This window comes from Camelus dromedarius, chromosome 6 (assembly GCF_036321535.1).
Source record: "Camelus dromedarius isolate mCamDro1 chromosome 6, mCamDro1.pat, whole genome shotgun sequence".
Classification (NCBI taxonomy): domain Eukaryota; kingdom Metazoa; phylum Chordata; class Mammalia; order Artiodactyla; family Camelidae; genus Camelus; species Camelus dromedarius.
This window is the reverse complement of record NC_087441.1, coordinates 46,232,381-46,251,296: the sequence shown is the minus strand read 5'-3', so window position 1 is coordinate 46,251,296 and position 18,916 is coordinate 46,232,381. Positions and strand designations below refer to the sequence as shown.

General features: G+C 36.1%; 1 protein-coding gene across 2 annotated transcripts in view; it reads right to left on the bottom strand.

Annotated features, from left to right (window-relative positions):
• Positions 1-18,916, bottom strand: part of PDSS2 (decaprenyl diphosphate synthase subunit 2) — a 185,201-nt gene that overhangs the window by 46,350 nt on the left and 119,935 nt on the right. For both annotated transcript variants that reach the window (XM_010989617.3, XM_064486811.1), the window contains exon 4: positions 15,391-15,465. In XM_010989617.3, the coding sequence (XP_010987919.2) occupies positions 15,391-15,465 (75 nt within the window). The remainder of the gene's footprint in view (positions 1-15,390; positions 15,466-18,916) is intronic.

Below are 18,916 nucleotides of genomic sequence, written 5' to 3'. Positions count from 1 at the left end.
GGGCTTGTCTCTGCTCCATGATGTCTGGGACCTCAGTTGGGAAGACCTGGAAAGCTGAGGATGATTCAAAGGGCTAGGGCTGAAACAGCCGAATTACCAGGGATCTACTTGCAATAAAATGGCTTTTTCACCCACACATCAGGCCCATCTGGGATGGATGTCTGGAGCACCTTACCCATGGTCTCTCACAGCATGGTGGTTAAGGTCCAACAGGGAACAGACAGAGTGTTTCAAGACAGTGAGCAATTCTAAGAGACCTTTTCATGGCTCAGCCTGAGAATTCAGTTAGTGTCACATCTACAGTACTCTACTGATTAAGGCACTCACAGTCCCACTGAGGTTCAAGGGAAAGGGTCATAAAGCCTCACTACTTGACAGGAGGTGATGGGAGGAGAGTTAAGGAATTTGTGGCTTTTTTTGGTTGTTGTTTTTAATCATCTCAGTCTACAAATGAAGAGAGTGTTCAGGAGAGCAACTTGCTTTCTCTGCTCCCTCCCAGTTATGCTTCTGGCTAAGCTGATACAGGAGATGGAGCAAAGAGCCGTGGGGCTAAGCCTGGTGAGGGGCAGAAGATTTAAGGATGACTCATAAGGTTTTGACTTGAGAATCTGGATGAGTGGTGGTGCTCTTAGTGAAGAGAGAGAACAACAGAATGGGTTTGGAGGGAAAGATCATGTAGTGAGTCTGAGATGCCTGAGACACCTTCAGGTGGAAATACTGAATAAGCAGCAAAATGTTCAGCTCTAGAGCTCAGGAGTGATCTGGGATGGAGATTAAATTGGGACTCACTGGCATATGCAGATGGTAATTGAAGGCTTGGGCTTCATTTTCTAGTCTATTCTTGTCCTGTGATCAAAATGGTATTCTATTAAACAACTTACAAGCTTAATAATGATGTTTCATCTCTCAGGCAAATAAACTGCCTTTTAAGATGTTTTGCTGTGATAGCTGTCAGTGAGTGACCTGAAGTACCTCTAAATGGCATACAAATTCAATTTAAACATGTATCAAATAAAAACATCCACCAAACCCACTCTAAACTTGAGGGCCTACTTAATCGAAAGGGCCATTATATACACTAAGCTTTCCTGTCACCAATAGCTTTTCTGCCTTCTCAATATCCGTGTCAACCTTAGCTTTCTGGCCTATACACATCTAACCTAATACTCCTGTATTTGATTTCCACTATGCTTACTTCCTAATACATTTGCTGTTCTCCCCTTTAAATAAAAACATTTTGTGGGTTAAAAAAATAGACAGTACTATTTTTTAAATGTGGTAGTGGGCACCTAGGTGTTTTATTTTCATTCTTTAAACTGTATATATGTCATACGCACTGTTCTGTATGCTTGATACATTTCATAACAAAAAAACACTCATTTAAACCACACTCAATAGCCTTTAAACCTGAATAAATTCAACATTTTTATTTGCAATGAATGATTTAAGACTCTGTCTACTTTATGAAAAAAGGATGTTATTAAAATTATAAGTATTTATTATCACTGCCACCTGCATCTTCAAAGTCTTGGATATGTGAGTGATGTCAGCTTGAACAGATGCCCAGCAAACAATAAAACATGACACGGCGTGTTTTATTAGCTCGTTAATACATGTCTTGGGTACAATGTGAGGGACAGGTTGTGAGTAAATGTACCAATGAAATACACCCCAGAGTATCTTAATGCTTTTATACTACACTCACTGTTTCACTTTTAAACCCCTTAAAATCTTTTGTCTTAAAGGTAGTTTTTACATGTATATATACTTGGGATAGTTTTTACTTCAAAGAAAGGAAAATAAAATTTTCCTATTTCTAATCTACAAAGAAAACTTTCATTATGAACTCCATTCTACTTCGATAAGGTTAATTAGCTTCTTTGAACTCAAACTCACTGAATTCCTCTCTCTTGTCAATCTCCCCTGGCCACCTTCACCCATTTTTATGGGAATAGTCTGCAAAACTCTGAATTTTGATCATTATTCTGTGCTTCTGTTTGTACACTGCACAGTAAGTTCTCCACATAAAACACTGTAGTCCTTTCTCACTGCCTGAGGATTGACTGCCATCACGAACAACATGGTACCTATTCCAACCAGGAAGTGCATGACCAACCAACTACGTCAGTGGAAACAAATGGTCATTGATGACCTTCCTCCTGGGAAGGCAACAGTGCAGTGCCTAAGACAGAAATTTGGGAAAAGCTTGCTAAAATGTATAAAACCACAATTGATGTCATCTTTGAATTTGGATTCAAAAAGCCCATTTTAGTAGTGGGAAGACACCTGGCTTCAGCATGATTTACAATTCATGAGTCAAACACAGACTTGCAAGACATGGCCTTTATGAGCAGAAAAAGATCTCAAAAAGCAGGGAAACTTACACAAAAGCAGACTGAAGAAAGTTGGTACTGGCAAAAAGAAGGTGCAGATTATGCAATGACCTTATCTGTGGTGACTGTGCAGATTTTTTTCATAAGAGAATTAATAAACTATAAAAACTTCAAGAAAAGCACACACACACACACACACAAACACACAAACCCACTGTAGGTTGTTCATGAACAACCCTGACATGGATTTCCTGAAACTCCAAGTACTAAAATTCTGCTCTCTGCAGCCAGGGGACAGGTGGCATTCCAGTTACTAAGTGGGTCCCAGCCCTAGAAAGCAGGGCTTCCGTCCTCAGGCTTGAAGCCTCCAGTTAGCTCCTCAAATCAGAGCCCTAATGACAGGCTTGGCCTAGACCTCCAGGTCCCCACAGATTCTCTGACTCCAGCTGACTTCAGTTGACTATTGGTAAAGCTACTCCTAGATTCAGCGGCTTCAAAAAATAATCATTTATTACTGCTCATGTGTCTGTGGATCAGCGGGGATTCAGCTAATTTAGACTGGTGGCTCTGCTTCTCACTGTATGTCTCTGGTTGGCCGGAGACGCTTTGCTCCAAGTGTCTCTCATTCTTCTTGGACCAGCAGTCTATCCAGGGCATGTTTTTCTCATGGTGATGGCAGAGGCCCAAGAGAGCCTCCTATTGACCAAAGCAAATCAAATGGCTGGGGTAAAGGGCATATAGGAACACCCAGTCCATAGTAGAAGGGCATCGTAGTTACATGGCAAAGGACGTGGATGTGTATATTAGTTATCTATTGCTGCATAATAAATCACCCCAAACTTAGTGGCTTAAAACAACAAGAAACAGTTATTGTGTCTCACAATTTCTGTGGGTCAGGAATTCAGGAATGGCTCAGCTGGGTGATTCTAGCTTGGGGCTATTCATGAAAAACCAGAAATGCTGAATTTTGCAGACAAAGTCTAAAATGAACCTGTACAAATACTCTATATTTTTAATTACTGTCTATTACTTAAAAAAATTTTTTTTTGCAAACCAATACATTTTAAGGAAAAATGCTGTTTAGAGGGTTCTTAGCACCAAAATGAAAGACTATGATATGTAAAGAACAAGTTAAGCAATGGTGAACATTGATTCAATTCCACAGAATACACAGTAAGAGAGTAATAAAACAGGAGACATAAATTGCAAATCACTTAGTAAGTTGAGAGAGAGGATACCTGCAGAACTCCTGGGCCCTTGCCCTTCACTTCTTTCCATTGCCAACAATCTCATCTGTTGCTTCACACCTGTGTTATTTCAACACTCTTCCAGCTGGTTTCTCTGCTTCTAATTCCTCTGGCTTCCAACTTATCGTATTCACAGCTTCTACAATAATCTCTATCAAAGATCTTCTCTTTGTGTAAGATCCTATGGTGCTTCCTTCTGCTTACTATCTTAAATCCAAACTCCCCAATAAAAATGTTCAAGATCTATCCATTGACTCATTGATCCTTTTTAAAATTATCACCCTTTCCTAGCAAGTGCCTTTTGCTCCAGCTCCGACTATAGTTTTGTCTCCATTTCACTTCTCAATACACATACTTGATTTGTCCAGCACAGCTGTTAGTGCATAATAGGCTCTCATTAACATTTGTTGACTGAACAGACCTAGAGTAATAACTAGGTAACCATAAAATGAAATTATAAGTTTCTCTTCTTAGTTTTGGTTGAACCTGTGTTCAAAGCACCTTTATGTTTGAGTCACATATCTTTTCATAATACCTGTCTGCCTCTCTGAACATACCTCTCATCACTCTTCTGTTCACTCACCATGTTCCAGCTGGGTAGGCCTTCTTTCTACTTTTGGGATACATTAAGCTGGTTCCTCTCTCAGGTCTTTGCCTGAGTTGCTTTCTCTTCCTGGAATGCTTTTTCCTCTGTGTATTTTTCCACACAGCTGCCTGCTTTTTGTTACCTAGATCTCAGCTTCAAAGTTATTTCCTCAGGGAGGACCTCCAAGAACATTCACTCCAAAGCAACTCTCTCAATCTTTTACTAACACTTCTCCCTATTTAGTTCTTCACTGTGCAGTACCAGTTATTTTTCTTGATCATCTATTTATGTGATTAATTGTTTATAGTTGGCCTTTCCACCAAGATGTAAGCTCCACGAAAACAAAGATGTCTTGCTTACTGACCACTTGTATCACTAATGTCTGCCACACAGCAGATGCTCAAAAGATATGTTAAATGAATGAATAAACAAATCTGACTTCCCAGTCAATGCTCAAATTCAATTTTCTGATCCCAGGAAACCTCAACAACTTCTCCTAATTCATTTCTGCAATACCTTCTAAGACTCAAAAGAAAATTAGCTCCTCCAAGGAGCTTCCCTTGAAATACTGTTCATTCTTAATATTGCACATTCACCTATATATTTTGCTTATATCATATAATCTGACATGTGGTCTTACGGGTAAATAGCTCTCCAGTGGTTTCATGCATGTTTTTCCTCTGACCTATATGTATCATCAGATCCTTGAGGGCAAGTGTGTGTTTTTTGTTACAGCTTTGTTTTGAATGCTCCAGTAGCCCTCAGTGCACTGTTGTACACATAGCATCAATTCAATGTAGGTTTACTAATAAACACTTGACCAAAATGGCCTAATATAGATCTGTGGCTAATGTAGGATTCATGATAACAAGTCAACCAGAAACCAATGAGAAACACATTATCTAGATTTTCAAATTTTAATCTCTTTATTATGTGAAAGCATCAAGAGAATCTTACTCTTTCAGTTTGCATTAAAAAAATTACCTTCACTGAGACATGAATTACTACATATCCTCTGATTTCTGAGTAGATGCTGGGAGAATGGGCTGTTTGCAATTTTATGTTGAAGGTACTATTCACTATATTCGCCAATATCCCTTACATTAGGGCCCATCACATAGATCCGTATGTGTTTAGTTTTAGAAAAAAATTTCTATACAAAAATTATTTGTAAAAAAAATTATTTGTAGCACTAGTCATCAAATAATAAATTCAGAACACAACACATTTCTGTTTCAGTCTTAGTTGGGAAGAAACAGTGTCAAATTAAAAATCCACTTACAGTGCATCCTGGTAGTACTGATTACCATTTCCATTTCTTTTGTATTCTCCATTCTATTTTTATTTTTCTAAAGTTTTTTCTTTGTCTACCAAAACTCATTTAGCTATAAGTTTAGAAAGAGGAATTCCCACATTACCTCTCTGGAGCTCTTGACTCTCTCTTTCATCTAGAGAGTCTGCCAACACCTCAACAGTAATATGATATCAACCAAACTCACTCACTTCTCTCTATAACCAGCAGTCTTTTATGTCAAATCCATCATCATTTTTTTTCTGGTCAACCAGGTGAAAAACATTGGAGCCATTTTTGATTTCTTATTTTTATGGATGAGGTAACCAACAGACAAACTAAAATAAGTTCTTTAGGGTACCAGCATCATACAATTTATAGGGGGAAATGTTATACTTGTTATCTTTTAAAAAGTGATCACAATACACACTAAAAAATAAAATTATGAGGACCGGCACTTCTAGCAAGATGGAACAATAGTACTGGATTACTCTCATACCTGATACAACTAGAATACTGCACAAAATATACGAAAACAAGAGCTTTTAAGGCACTTAAAATCAGACAACAAAGGACCATGATCTCTGAGAGATGGGAAATGAATTAGCTTTACAATTGTTCCAGCTTACTGCTTGGATAGAATGCCAGGTTGCAGTAGAGCCTTAAAAGTCTCCTTGAGTTGAGGAGATGGACGTGGATGTCTAGAGAGGACAGAGGTTAGAGTTAGTGGCCAGAGTTCACAAGACAGAGTGCTCAAGAAAAGACAGATGCACAGAGCTCTGGGGGTGTACAGAGAGTTTCTCTTAAGTCTTCAGCTGAGTATTGCCAATGCATGGGTGCAAAGAAACCATCAAAGTCTAGGGGAAGAATCATTCAGAAGATACGGAGAGAACAATCCCTATAGCTCACAGGTCTGGCAATAGTTCCTGTTCCCACCAGTCTGAGTGGAAAAACTCATAATTCATAGGGTATTAGTAGAGAACTCTGAAGGGTTTGCTTCAGCAGTGGGGAAAATTAGCCCTAGACTAAATGCAACTCTAGTCCTATGTAACAAAGCTTAGACTAAATGCTACTCTAGCATGTAAGACCTGAAAGGATCAAACTCTTTCCAGTCACTTGACTGCTTTCCATAAGAAAGCTCAAGAATATTTATAGAGACACAAAAATATTTAGCATCCAACAAAATAAAATTCACAGTGTCTGGCATCCAATTGAAAATAACCAAGCATACAAAAAAAAAAAAAAAAAAAAGGCAGGAAAATACAACGCATAATGAGGAATAAAATCAGTCAATTGAAATCAACTTAGAAATTACAGATGATAGAATTAATAGATAGGGATATTAAAACAGTTTTCATAACTGTATTCCATATGGTCTAGGAGCTAGAAGAAACATTGAGTATGTTAAGTAGAGACATGGAAGATATAAATTGGTGAACTTGAATGCACACCAACAGAAACTATCCAAAATGAAATGCAAAGAGAAAAACATGGGGGAAAAAAAAGAATACAGCACCAGTGGGCTCTGGCAAAACTTCAAGCAGCCTATTATACACATGCAATTGAAGTCCCTATGATAAAGGAGAGGGGAGGAAAGAACAAAAAATATTGAAAGAAATAATGACCAATATTTGATAAAATATTTCAATATTTGATAAAAACAATAAACTCACAGATTCAAGAAGTTCAATGAACCACAAGCACAAGAATCATGAAAAAAAATGATACCACTCCATCACAATAAAAGAAAATCATAAAAACAGCCAGAGAGATTTAGACATGTTATGTACAGAGGAACAAAGGATGACAGTAGCTTTTTTGCTGGAAACAACGTAAGTGAAAAGACAATGAAATAATACCTTCAAAACACTGAAAGAAAATAAAAGTCATCAATCTTGAATTCTATGTCCATGAACATATCTCTCAAAAGCAGGGTTGAAATAAAGATTTTTTCAGAGACACAAAAGCTGAAAGATTAATTACCAGAAGACCTGCACTATAGGCACTGTCAAAAAAAAACTGGAAGAAGAAAAATAATACCACATGGAAACCTGAATCAACACAAAGAAATGAAAAACACTGAAGATATTAACTATGTGGGTAAATATAAAAGACTTAAAAAATGAAATTGCTTTAAAATGTAATCGAATGTTTAAAGTAAAAATAATAACAATGTATTGTGGAATTTATAATATATGTGTAAGTGAAATGTAAGACAATAACACAAAACCTGAGAGGGAAGAAACAGAAATAAACTTTTGTAAGGTTCTTACAGTATAAGTAAAAGATCACTTGAAGGTAGATTGTGGTAAGTAAAAACTATATATCATAAACTCAAAAGCAACCATTAAAAAAATGTATCAAAGATTTATAGCTAATAAGTTAAAAAAAGAGACAAAATGGCATCATGTAAAATAATCTAAGAGAAAGCAGAAAAAGAAGAAAAGGGAAGAAAGAACAAATGAGACAAATGAAAAATAAATAACAAATAGTAGATTTAAAGTCAATCATATTAAAAAGCATCCAATGTAAATGATCTAAAGAGACAGATTAAAAGATAGAGATTGTCAGGCTGGATAAAAGAGCAAAATCCTATATACAGGAAGCCCATTTAAAATATATAAAAGGTAAAAGGATGGAAAAAATATATACCATGATAATTTTAATCAAAAGAAAGCTAGAGTGGTTAAATTGATCATGAAGTTAATATAATGATCCTAAAGGTTAATATGCCTAAAGCAGAGCTTCAAAATACATGGAAAAACCTGACAGAACTGCAGGGAGAAACAGAAAAATCCATAATTATAGTCAGAGACTTTAACACCTTTCTCTCAGTAACTGATAGAACAAGTAGGATGAAAATAATTATAGATATAGAAGACTTTATTGACACTATCAATCAAATTGACTTAATTGATATTTACAGAACAGTCTAAGAAATAATAGCAGAATATATATTCTTAAGTGAATATAAAACATTTACCAGGATAGATCATATCTGGGCCATAAAACAACTCTTGATAAATTTAAAATAATTCAAACCATATAAAATATGTTCCCTAAACATAATGGTATTATAAATCAATAACAGAAGTACATATGGAAAATCCCCAAATATTTGGAAATTAAATAACAAACTTTTAAATAATCTGTAAGTCAAAGGAAGAAAAATCAAAAGAGAAAATTAGTAAGTAGTGTGAACTGAATGGAAATGAAAAACAACATAATGGAAATTTGTGAGATTCTACTAACATAGCACTTAGAGGGAAATTCATTACACTAAATGCCATATTAGAAAAGAATCAGGTCTCAAATAAATGATTTCAGCTTAAAAAAAACTAATAAAAAAATAAATAAATAAAAGTAAAATCAAAGCAATCAGAAGAAAAGAGATGATAAAGCTATGATAAAGCTCAGAGTAAACCTGAATTAATTCACCATATTAACAAACTAAAAAAGAAGAACCCAAAAGACAGAGAGAAAAAAAAAACTAAAAAAGGAAAATATGATCACCTCAGTAACTGCAGAAATAAAAACTGTCAAAATCTAACATTAATTCCTGATTTAAAAAGTCTCAGGAAATTAGGAATATAAGGGAATGTTTTCACTAATAAAGAGGGTCTACTAAAACAAAAACAAAATCCTACAGCTAGCATCACACTTAATGGTGGTAAAATACTGAACACTTTCCTCCTAGCATCAGGAGCAAGGCAAGGATCTCCATTCTCACTACTTAAACATTATATTGGAGGCTCTAGTTGTTGGGCCTGAGATTTGATTATACTCTACGTACAAACTGAGTTAGCTTGCTACTGTTTTGAAGATGCTAAGACTCCTGGGTCAGAGACAAAGGACTTTATTATTCACAGCAAGGCAAGAAGCATGTGCATTAGCATATCTGTATTGGTTACCCTTGACCCCAGATCCTGTAGGGGCAATGCAATGGGCTCAGATGGATGCTATACTGTCAGTGGATTTACGTTACAGCTAAAAAAACACTGAGTTTGAGGGAGCCACTGACTTTGCAGCAAGTAGTAAGCAAGGAGTGCTGGATGTGTTTATTATCTTCATTGTGATGACAGCTTCATTGGACACACATATATACCAAAACATATCAGATGTGCACTTTAAATATTTGCAGTTTACTGTACATCAATAAAGCTGTCAAAAATGAGAAAAATCTTCCATTCCAAGCATTCTAGGCCTTTCTATATCATTAAGTTAACAAATATTTTTGGGTTACTACTACTGTGCTAGGCACTGTGCTGGTACTGGGCATAATATAATCGTAAACAAAATCCCTCCTCCCATGGAGTTTATATTCTTGTAGAAGGAGACAGAAAATAAATAATAAGAAAAACATTGGATAGTGAAAACTCTGATTAAAATAAGAACAATTAAGTAGGGTGGCTACTTTATTATTTTTTAAAAAATTTTTGGGGGGGATATTAGGTTTATTTATTATTTTATTTTATTTATTTTTAATGGAGGTACTGGGGATTGAACCCAGGACCTCGTGCATGCTACCACTGAGCTATATTCTCCCTGCCCCACCTCCCAGGGTGGCTACTTTAGACTGGGAGCAAGGTAGTCTCTCTGAGATGATACTGACGTACAGTTATGACAATCAAGAAGGGGTCAGCCATGGTGAGCTAGGAGAAGAGCACCTCTGATCTTCATTATTATTTTGATTTCCCAACTGTTCTCAATTCCCTCTGATCTCCTGTAAGCCACTGCTGAACTGACTTCCCCAAAGGTTAACATGATCATGTAATTATTTTGTTTTAAAACCTTTGATCTCTCTCTTATCTCAATAACTAAATATGACATTAGCTCTATATTCTGAGTCTTCATGCATATGATAAAAACCTACCTTTCCAGTCTCCTCACTATTCCTTTACTCTTACATGGAGGGAGCCCTGATCTTAAGTATGCTTCCCTACTTCTGAACATGCTGTTTCCTCTGCTCGGAATGCCATCCTTCTCCTCAAGGATGCCATCAGTAGACAGCCTTCCTATCCTTAAATGTCTGTCTCAAATATCACATTCTCCTTAATATTTTCCCAACCAGATGTAATTTTTGTTCACATTTCTCCCTGCTACTTTTCTCAATGGGAAAAACTCTTCTTGCTCATCTTTTTGTTATATTTTAGATGGTGGCGTAGGGCTTTTCAGATAGATAATCCACAACTTCCTAGTGGATTGAATTATCTTATCTTTATGTTTTACTTGAAAGCTGCATGAAAGCCAAAAGAGAAAAAAAAAGGATAAGCATAAAGACAAAACAAAAAAGTGGACAGAAGTTATCTTACCCCACAGAAGCAATGATATTCCTCATAAGAGAATAATCTACTGAAAATGCAATGTGTTTAGAAAAAACTAGAGTAGATCTTTATAATTACTGTGACTCTGTTAAAAGCAGTTCTTTTCCAGGAGAACTGGATCCTCTTTAAAACCCTCTCACTTTCCTGAGACTGGGACCAGGCTGACATCAGCAGAACCAAGAAGTGTGCTGTTCCTCATCTCAACACCAACATGAGCTGAAGACACATCCCTTTCAGAGGACCTTGATTAGATTCTTAAGGTGGGTGGGAAATAAACAATAAAAAAATCAGAAAAAGAGTGTGTTGGGGTCCCCAAGATCACCCCAGGTTTTGACGATTTGTTAGAAGGACACACAGGACTCAGCATATACTTGAACTTACAGGTATGGTTTATTACAGCAAAAGATACAAAGTAAAACCGGCTAAGGAAAAAGGTGCATGAAATGAAGTCTGGAGGAAACCAGGTGTAAGCCTCCCAGAGTTCTTCTACCAGTGGATTCTCACAGAAAGTGATTAACTCCTCCAAGAACTAATGCATATGAAAACATATGTGAAATATTGTCTAGCAGGGAAACTCACTGGAGACAGCGCTCAGGGTTTTTGTTGGGGTTGGTGATGTAGGCATACTCTGCCTAGTATGTACCAAAATTCTAGACTCCCAGAAGGAAAGCAGGTGATTAGTATAAACTACATTGTTTGCAGAAACAGTTTAGGCACAGTGATCTGGTCTCATCAGTTAAAGAATGGTTCCAAGTTCCCAGACACTAGCCAAGGGCCAACGCTACAAGCAGGCTTTTCTAAGGATAGTAATCTTTTTTTCTGGGATATATTGAAAATATTCTTACTTTTTTATTGAAGAATCTCACTTTTAGAGTTTTTTTAAGCAAATAGTATGAAATAGAGCAAAGTTATGTACACTAAAATGTTCATCACAATATTGTTTAAATTAGTAAAAAACAAACAAACAAACAAACAACGTAAGTGTCCAAAAACTGTGGAATGGCTTAGTAAATTATGGCATAGTAGGATGAATAAATATTAGTCATTAAAATTATATTTTTGAAGATTTTTAGTAACAAAAATGACTATCCTGGGGAGTAAATTAAGACAAAGAATTATATATACAATAATAAGTCAAAAATGGGAGAAATAGAGAATGAAATTTAGAAGACAATACGTCAAAATGTAATCATGATTAATTTCTGAGGGATGGTTTATATAAAGTAATTTTTATTTTCCTCGTAAACTTTTTCTGTGCTTTCTTTCAGTTTTTATTTAATAAACTTGTATTTACTTTTCTAATTAAAAAACAAATTATAATAATACAAGAATTGTGTTAAAAAGATTTTAGATATAATGGTCTGTGCCTTCAAAGCTAGTTTAGCTAAAATATGGAATATTTTATGAAATATTTTTAGTATGCACAGTGACTTATATGAATACAATGTATAAGGCAGAGCTTGACTAAAGAGCTCAGGATTGCAAACGACCATTTAAAATGCAATTTTTCTATTTAACATGTTTCTTTCTTCAATTAGCTAACAACAAAAGAAAAACAGGCAAAGGGAGGGGAGATATTATGAACACTACAGAAAGCACAATGACTAATTTTTATTATAAGGAAGAAATGGTTCACAAACTAGTAAATGTAAAAATAAAAATGTTACTTTTCAATGGATAGAACAAAGGATGAATTTCCTAAATAACACTGAATGTTTACATGATCCCAATTTATGTACAATCTGTTATGTATTACTAACAGAAATCACATAAATTTTCAAATTTTAAGAAGGATTGGGTAATTACCCTACAAACTTCTGGAGAAGGTGATTTCTAACATATTCAGTTACAATTCCCCTCCATTTGCTTTAATGCATCTACTCTAGTCACATAGATAATACTCCACAGAAAGCTATTTTTATACTACCCAGCTTCTCCATCACCACATTAAGTAGCCATATAGGAAACAGACCACTATTGTATCCTCTTATCCCTGGAGAGATGAAATGGTTTGCAGCTTATTTTCAATCACAAAGCAATTCTTTTGTGTACTGAATTGGCCCCAGGCTACCGAGGTTGTGCAACTCACTTTCCACATGACCTCCACTTGTGGCTGCTTCCCAAACGTGTCAGAACATGAAAACCTTGAAGGCACTCCATGTGGGGCAGTGCTCCCTCTGCCTCTGAAGTGATTGCTGGGCCAAGTTAGAAAAACCAAATTCTGAACAGCTATTGGGATGGCAAGTACACTTAGAAGGGAGGGAAAAAAAAAAACAACCCAGAATTTTTCTGGTTAGGAAGGGAAATGTGGTTAACCTAAATTGGACCTAGAGAGCAAATGGAGGCATCAAAAAGTACTCCCACTGCTTCAGTTTGACTATGCATTTTTGTTTGTTATAAAAAAAGAACAGCTCTTTAAATAGTTTGGCTATATTCAGAAATGTAACTGCTTAAAAAGGTCTCAAGTGTTTTAAAGGACTGTATTTGGGAGGTGGTGGGGAGAGAGGGCAGATGACAAAGCATTGCTACAGATTCTTTTGGGTAAAACTTATTAGCTAATGAAAGTCAGCAGTTGGTACTTGATAAGTGGTGGTTCGTGTGTGATCAACAGTTCTTCAGACTTCCTTGCTGCCTCTTTTCTTTTTCCCAGGAAGAGATAGATTATATAGGATTTGGAGGTCAAAAAAACTGTTCAGATCATGTCACTGTCAAACATGCATTAAGAACTTCCAGACACTATGCTTTCCTGCCATTTGTCATCTCTGAACTCTAGGCTGCTTTTCCTCTGTAAAATGGGTATGCCAACATGTCACCCTTTTCATACGTGATTGTGTAGAAAGAAAGAATCAGCAAACTGTGACATGCTATCCACGCATTTATTATTGTTGTTGCTATGAGGTCTGCCTAACATATGGAAAGTACTTAACAAATGTTTGCAAAATTATTAATAAACTGGACTAATTATAGTGGACAAATGGTAAGAATGAGTAAGTCAAGAACCTTAAAATCAACAATAACACTTCCACTTAACAGATATTTAACTATAAAACATTAATATCTTATATGAAACTAAGCTGAGTACCTTGGAAATATCCCGGGAGGGGGAAACAAGGCTTCAGCTGCCAGAAGAGGTCACTGTAATCATCATATATGGTCGGATCTCAGGTATGGTAGAGGCTTGCTAGCAAATCAGGTTTCATAAAGGTATAAAGGCAGTGAATGAGAGGTTAAGAGCCTGAGCTCTGAAGTTCAAATCTCAACTAACAACTTGTATGACTGTGGACAAATTACTTAATCTTTTCTGAGTCTCAGTTTTTATATTATAAAATGGGGAGAGTAGTATTATCTGCTGGCAGGATGACTGTGAAAAATTTAATGAACAGGTGAATTACCACAGTGTTACTTGCTTAGCTATCATCATCTTCATCATACTACATACAAGGAAAGGTCTTCCTATGAGTGCAACTAGACCACGAATCCTCCATTTCACAATGTGCTATTAACCCTCAGCCATGGTAGTGAACTATGGTATGCTTTTGAAAAATGCAGCAAAGGGGGTCTGCTGTGCATATATCTTGCCAGGCCCCTACACACCACTATGCTGCTTAGGTGAAGTTAGATATGTCTGCCAGGAACTGTGGTTCCCTGAACCAAATGTTAGCAGATGTCCAAGGTATGGTTCTTCATATTTCACTCACCACTCTCTGAACCATCCAGAATCCCTGGGTTATACTTTAAATTGTTAAATTTCATATCCAAGTTGCTCATGCCCTGTGTTTCACTTTCAGTAAAATTTTTCTTTCTTCAAATGGAAACATTGTCAAAAAGCTCAAGATGTGCATACATGCATATTTTTTCTAATTTGCAGTGAGTGAAATCTTGCTAATGCAGAAGCTAAAGAAGTTAGAATAATGAAACACTAAGATAGGAGTCCTATAATGGTATATATAACATGTTAAATGATGGCGGTGGTCAATGAAGCAATTGCTTCACATTCAATAACCTGCTAAAATGAAATAACTGCATTTCAAAGAAATAAAACCTAATCCTTTTTGAGATGTCCTGCTAAATGAGTCAAAAAACCTTAATTCTAGATCTATAAAATTAATCAAAATAATCCAACTGTGCAACCATCCTACTTCTTATCACAGAGAATTTAATAACGCAGTAAATTCTGGATCTTAGATATAAAAGACATTCTTCCCACATGCCTCCAACAGTCACCACTTTGGGATCATGTCCACTCTTCTGGGGCATGGAAAGTTCCTTCCTCTGGGGAAAGGCTGGGTTCAGCCTCTTCAGCATGAGCTGCTTCTCCAGCCTGCCTGCCTGTGACAGTGCTACCTGCCAGCCAGAAGCATTCTGGTGTCTTCTGGGCTGCTGCAGATTGAACAGACTGTGAATCCAGCCAGAGGATAAGAGGTTGTTTTAATTGGCTAAATCTGCTATGTACTAAGCGTATGGCCACGAATTTGTAGCCAAAACACTAATCTAAAAAAGTGTCATGTGCAATTTAAACACAAAACAAGAATGACATTTTTGCTCATCAATCTAGTTTTGCCATGAGCGTTTTTAACCTAACATTTTATAATGATTACCAAATCCTTACCTTTGCTGAAGTAGAATTTTCATGGTATACTCCTTGTACCAAGTCCATAAGAGCACTTGCTAAAAGTTCCACAACCTAAGAATACAAAAAAAAAATGAAAACAAACAATTTAAAAAATGTATCCTCATTTTTATCCAAGAAGGCTTAGTAGCAAGGCTTTTTTTTTTGATGGAAAAAAAAAGCGAGGGCAGGCGGTGGGGGGCAGGTTATATGCAAAAATCCTGGCAAATGGCATTGCCCACCTAGATATTAGTGCTGTGATCCAATTTTTTTCCAGTCATAATTCAAGCAAAAAAAAAACAAAAAACAACTTACAAGCATAGCACTTAACTAATATATGTGAAAATCCAGTACTAGCCATACTGAACATAAACTTAAATTTCAGATAACTAATGAAATCTTAACTCTATTTTCTGGATGCTTATTTCTGTCAGGTGGATACTTTTTCAATATCCCCATTTTGGGAGTTATCACAGTACTAATTTTCATACTTAATATAGAAAGAAAAGCAAAAGCAAAAAAATGGTTAACTTTCTTAATGTGTTCATTCTGTTGTACTAAAAATGCACTGTGGATATATCTGGTGCAGGGCCCTTGGGTCAAATATACCATAAACACTGAAAATATTTTAGAGAACTGCAATATTAAAATTGTATTCATCAAACCTGTATTATTTTCAAAGCTCAGGCTATTAAAAAAATCAAACAAAATCAAAAGCTTTGAACTTGTTCCAGAATGTAAAACAAGCAGAAAACAGTAAATGGTCTCTTTGGAACTACTGTACAATTTAGAGTTGTTTGCATAAACCATCTTAATTCAAGAGTATAAAATAGTGGTATTTTACTAATGTTCAATGCAGCCATTTCAAACAAGAATTCCTCAAGGCAACCCTATCTGCTTCTTACAAAGTCTTAATATCTTGTATATTTAGCTTCCTATATTATGCAGTCCTGTATCAGATTCCCACTCTTTGCTTCCTAAAATTTAGCTCAGTTCTGATTGAATTAAAGGATCTTGTTTCAGCTTTTATCATTCTTGTAACTGAAGACATTATTAAGCCAAAGGATACAGACCCAAACAACAAGATACTTCAATTTCAGGTATCTTGTATTCAATAAACATTTTCTTAGAGGCAAATTATATTAATTTGTAAAAAGACTTGCTTCAAAATTTTAACACACGGGCATTTATCTCCAAATTTATATTTACTTACATTCATACTGCATAACACACACAAGGCTGTTGATATGGAAATTTTGCTGATTAAAGGCAAAATTTTTTTCCAGCTCTGCAGATGGGTTAATTTGTAAGACCTATACAAAGTCTTTTTTTTTTTAAATCTCACTGCCCTTTAGGTAACCAAATACTTAAGAAATATTGTAGCAATATGAGATGCAGAGGAACTGCAAGGACAATGATCCTACAGTGTTACCAGATGTGTTGAGTTATTTAAGTGGGGAAGAGAGAAAAATGAATGGATTTTTTTCCCCCTGAAGGTATCAGATAAGCTCTATTCCCAAATCCAGAAGGATAGAGTATCACCAATAGGTCTATGAAAGACTGTAACTAAACGCACAGCATCAGATTGGATTACAGTTTACACAAGCAACATCCCAAGGTTCCTCTGATGGCTGGACACATAATACAGATCAATCAGTCACTAAGAAATGTTATGGTTTTGAAACAGTTCGAGGTCTCAGAACAGCACTGGTAAAGTGAAGAGGGATTTATAAAGAGAAACTCTGACATTAAATGTTAAAATGATGGCATGAACTTTTAACAATGGATCTGGTTTTGGATAACAAGAGTGTTCGTTAACTTCCCTGAAATTGCAGACCAGAAAGAAGCAATGAAAACATTTTATTCTCTCTTTTTCTCTTAATGCAATTAGCAAACAGAAGTAGATCATTTATAATTTATAAATGACCTGTACTTCTAAATGACCATCCTTGCTTGAGCAGAATACACCTTTATTGCCAACAACAACCAACAAGGAAAAAGCTCTGGACTTCCTTGGGTTAACAAGTCCAGAGAGGTAATAATAGAGTATGAAAAGCAGGATATCCTAGGGGAGTTGAATATGTCCCAGGCAAAAGTGATTTATCCAGCACACACATAAATGTCTTTCCATTGCCTGAAATATTTACTTTAAAAATTATACCAAAAAGGGATGTGTTTAAGTATTATCCTCCTGTAAAATCACAAATATTCTAGGAAGACCATAGGGCTACCAGCCACATGTACGTTAACAAGACCATTTAACGATCTCATTTTTTTTTTCATTACATGGCTTACTACCAAAGGCATTCACCTATTTAAATATCTACTGTACTTAAATATAAGAAAGCACTTGTTTAATGGGACTTCCCCACCTCAGGAATGATTTGTTCAAGCAACCCAAAATGGTAGCGAGGATAATGGCAGCCAGGAGACTCTAGAGCCTAACTGCCAGACCACCTGAGACTAAGAGTCCTTACCCCAGACTTCCTGGTGCTCCAGGCAGGAACAACCATGAGAAAGATTCAAGGACTTCTGTTCCAAGCCCAGAAAAAAGATAGGTTGAAAGAGCCTCCATGTCAGCAGCCCTCGGAAACCCAACAGATTAGCGGGTTGTAAAGAAACAGAGCAGAGCAGTGGGAGGGACAGGATTTAGATTCTGCTTCAAGGCCTATTACCAATTGCATTGTGAGGTTTGGGGCAAATCAATTCCTTTCTCTGATCTTTGGTTTTCCTCAAAAAGAAATGAGGGAAGTTGTAAAACATAATTCCTTGGGGTCTCTTCCAGTTCTAAGACTCTGAGCTTCTTAGAAATGCAAATCCTAGTATTTAAAAGTAGGCATGTAAATTTGAAAAATGCTTTTTTGGTAAACTTTGATGAAGCATCTTTGCTCATGCTATTATTTTTATCTGTTCTTTTCACATGGGCCTTTCTCTCTATCTAAACTTCACTGATTATTTTCTTTGTGAAACTTTTTTGTACCTAATCCCCTTTGGTTCTGATATCTGGAATCATAATGAAACCATTTTCATTTTTTAAGCCATTTAAAGCCATTTTAAGCCTTTTCCATTTTTTAAACCATAATGACTGGTAGCCCATCCCACTAGCTGGCAAAGAAGGCCTAGTTGGGTCAATTAAAGGTCACACTGCTGGGTTCTGGGTCTTGAAGGGCTCTAATGCTTGGGAATAATTCATACATAATGAATTCAGAATGACATCAGGTCTAAGTACAAAGTTGCATCAAACAATAATGGCACTAGTTGACCATATCACTTCCTTCATTCTCTAATGAGTAAATATGTAGAGAACTTAGAAGAGACTCTGGAACGTAGTAAGTCTCAGTGAATGGTAACTTATTATTCTTCTATACTTCTATATTACTACTCTATATTTGATACAAGGGTTGGATAGATAAAGGGGGTAGTATGGAAACCAAGATTAAAGTGTGTCCAAATACTCTGGAAGAAAATGGATTTTAATTCAACGACAGAACACATGAAAAGACTATTTTAACCAAAATCAGAGATC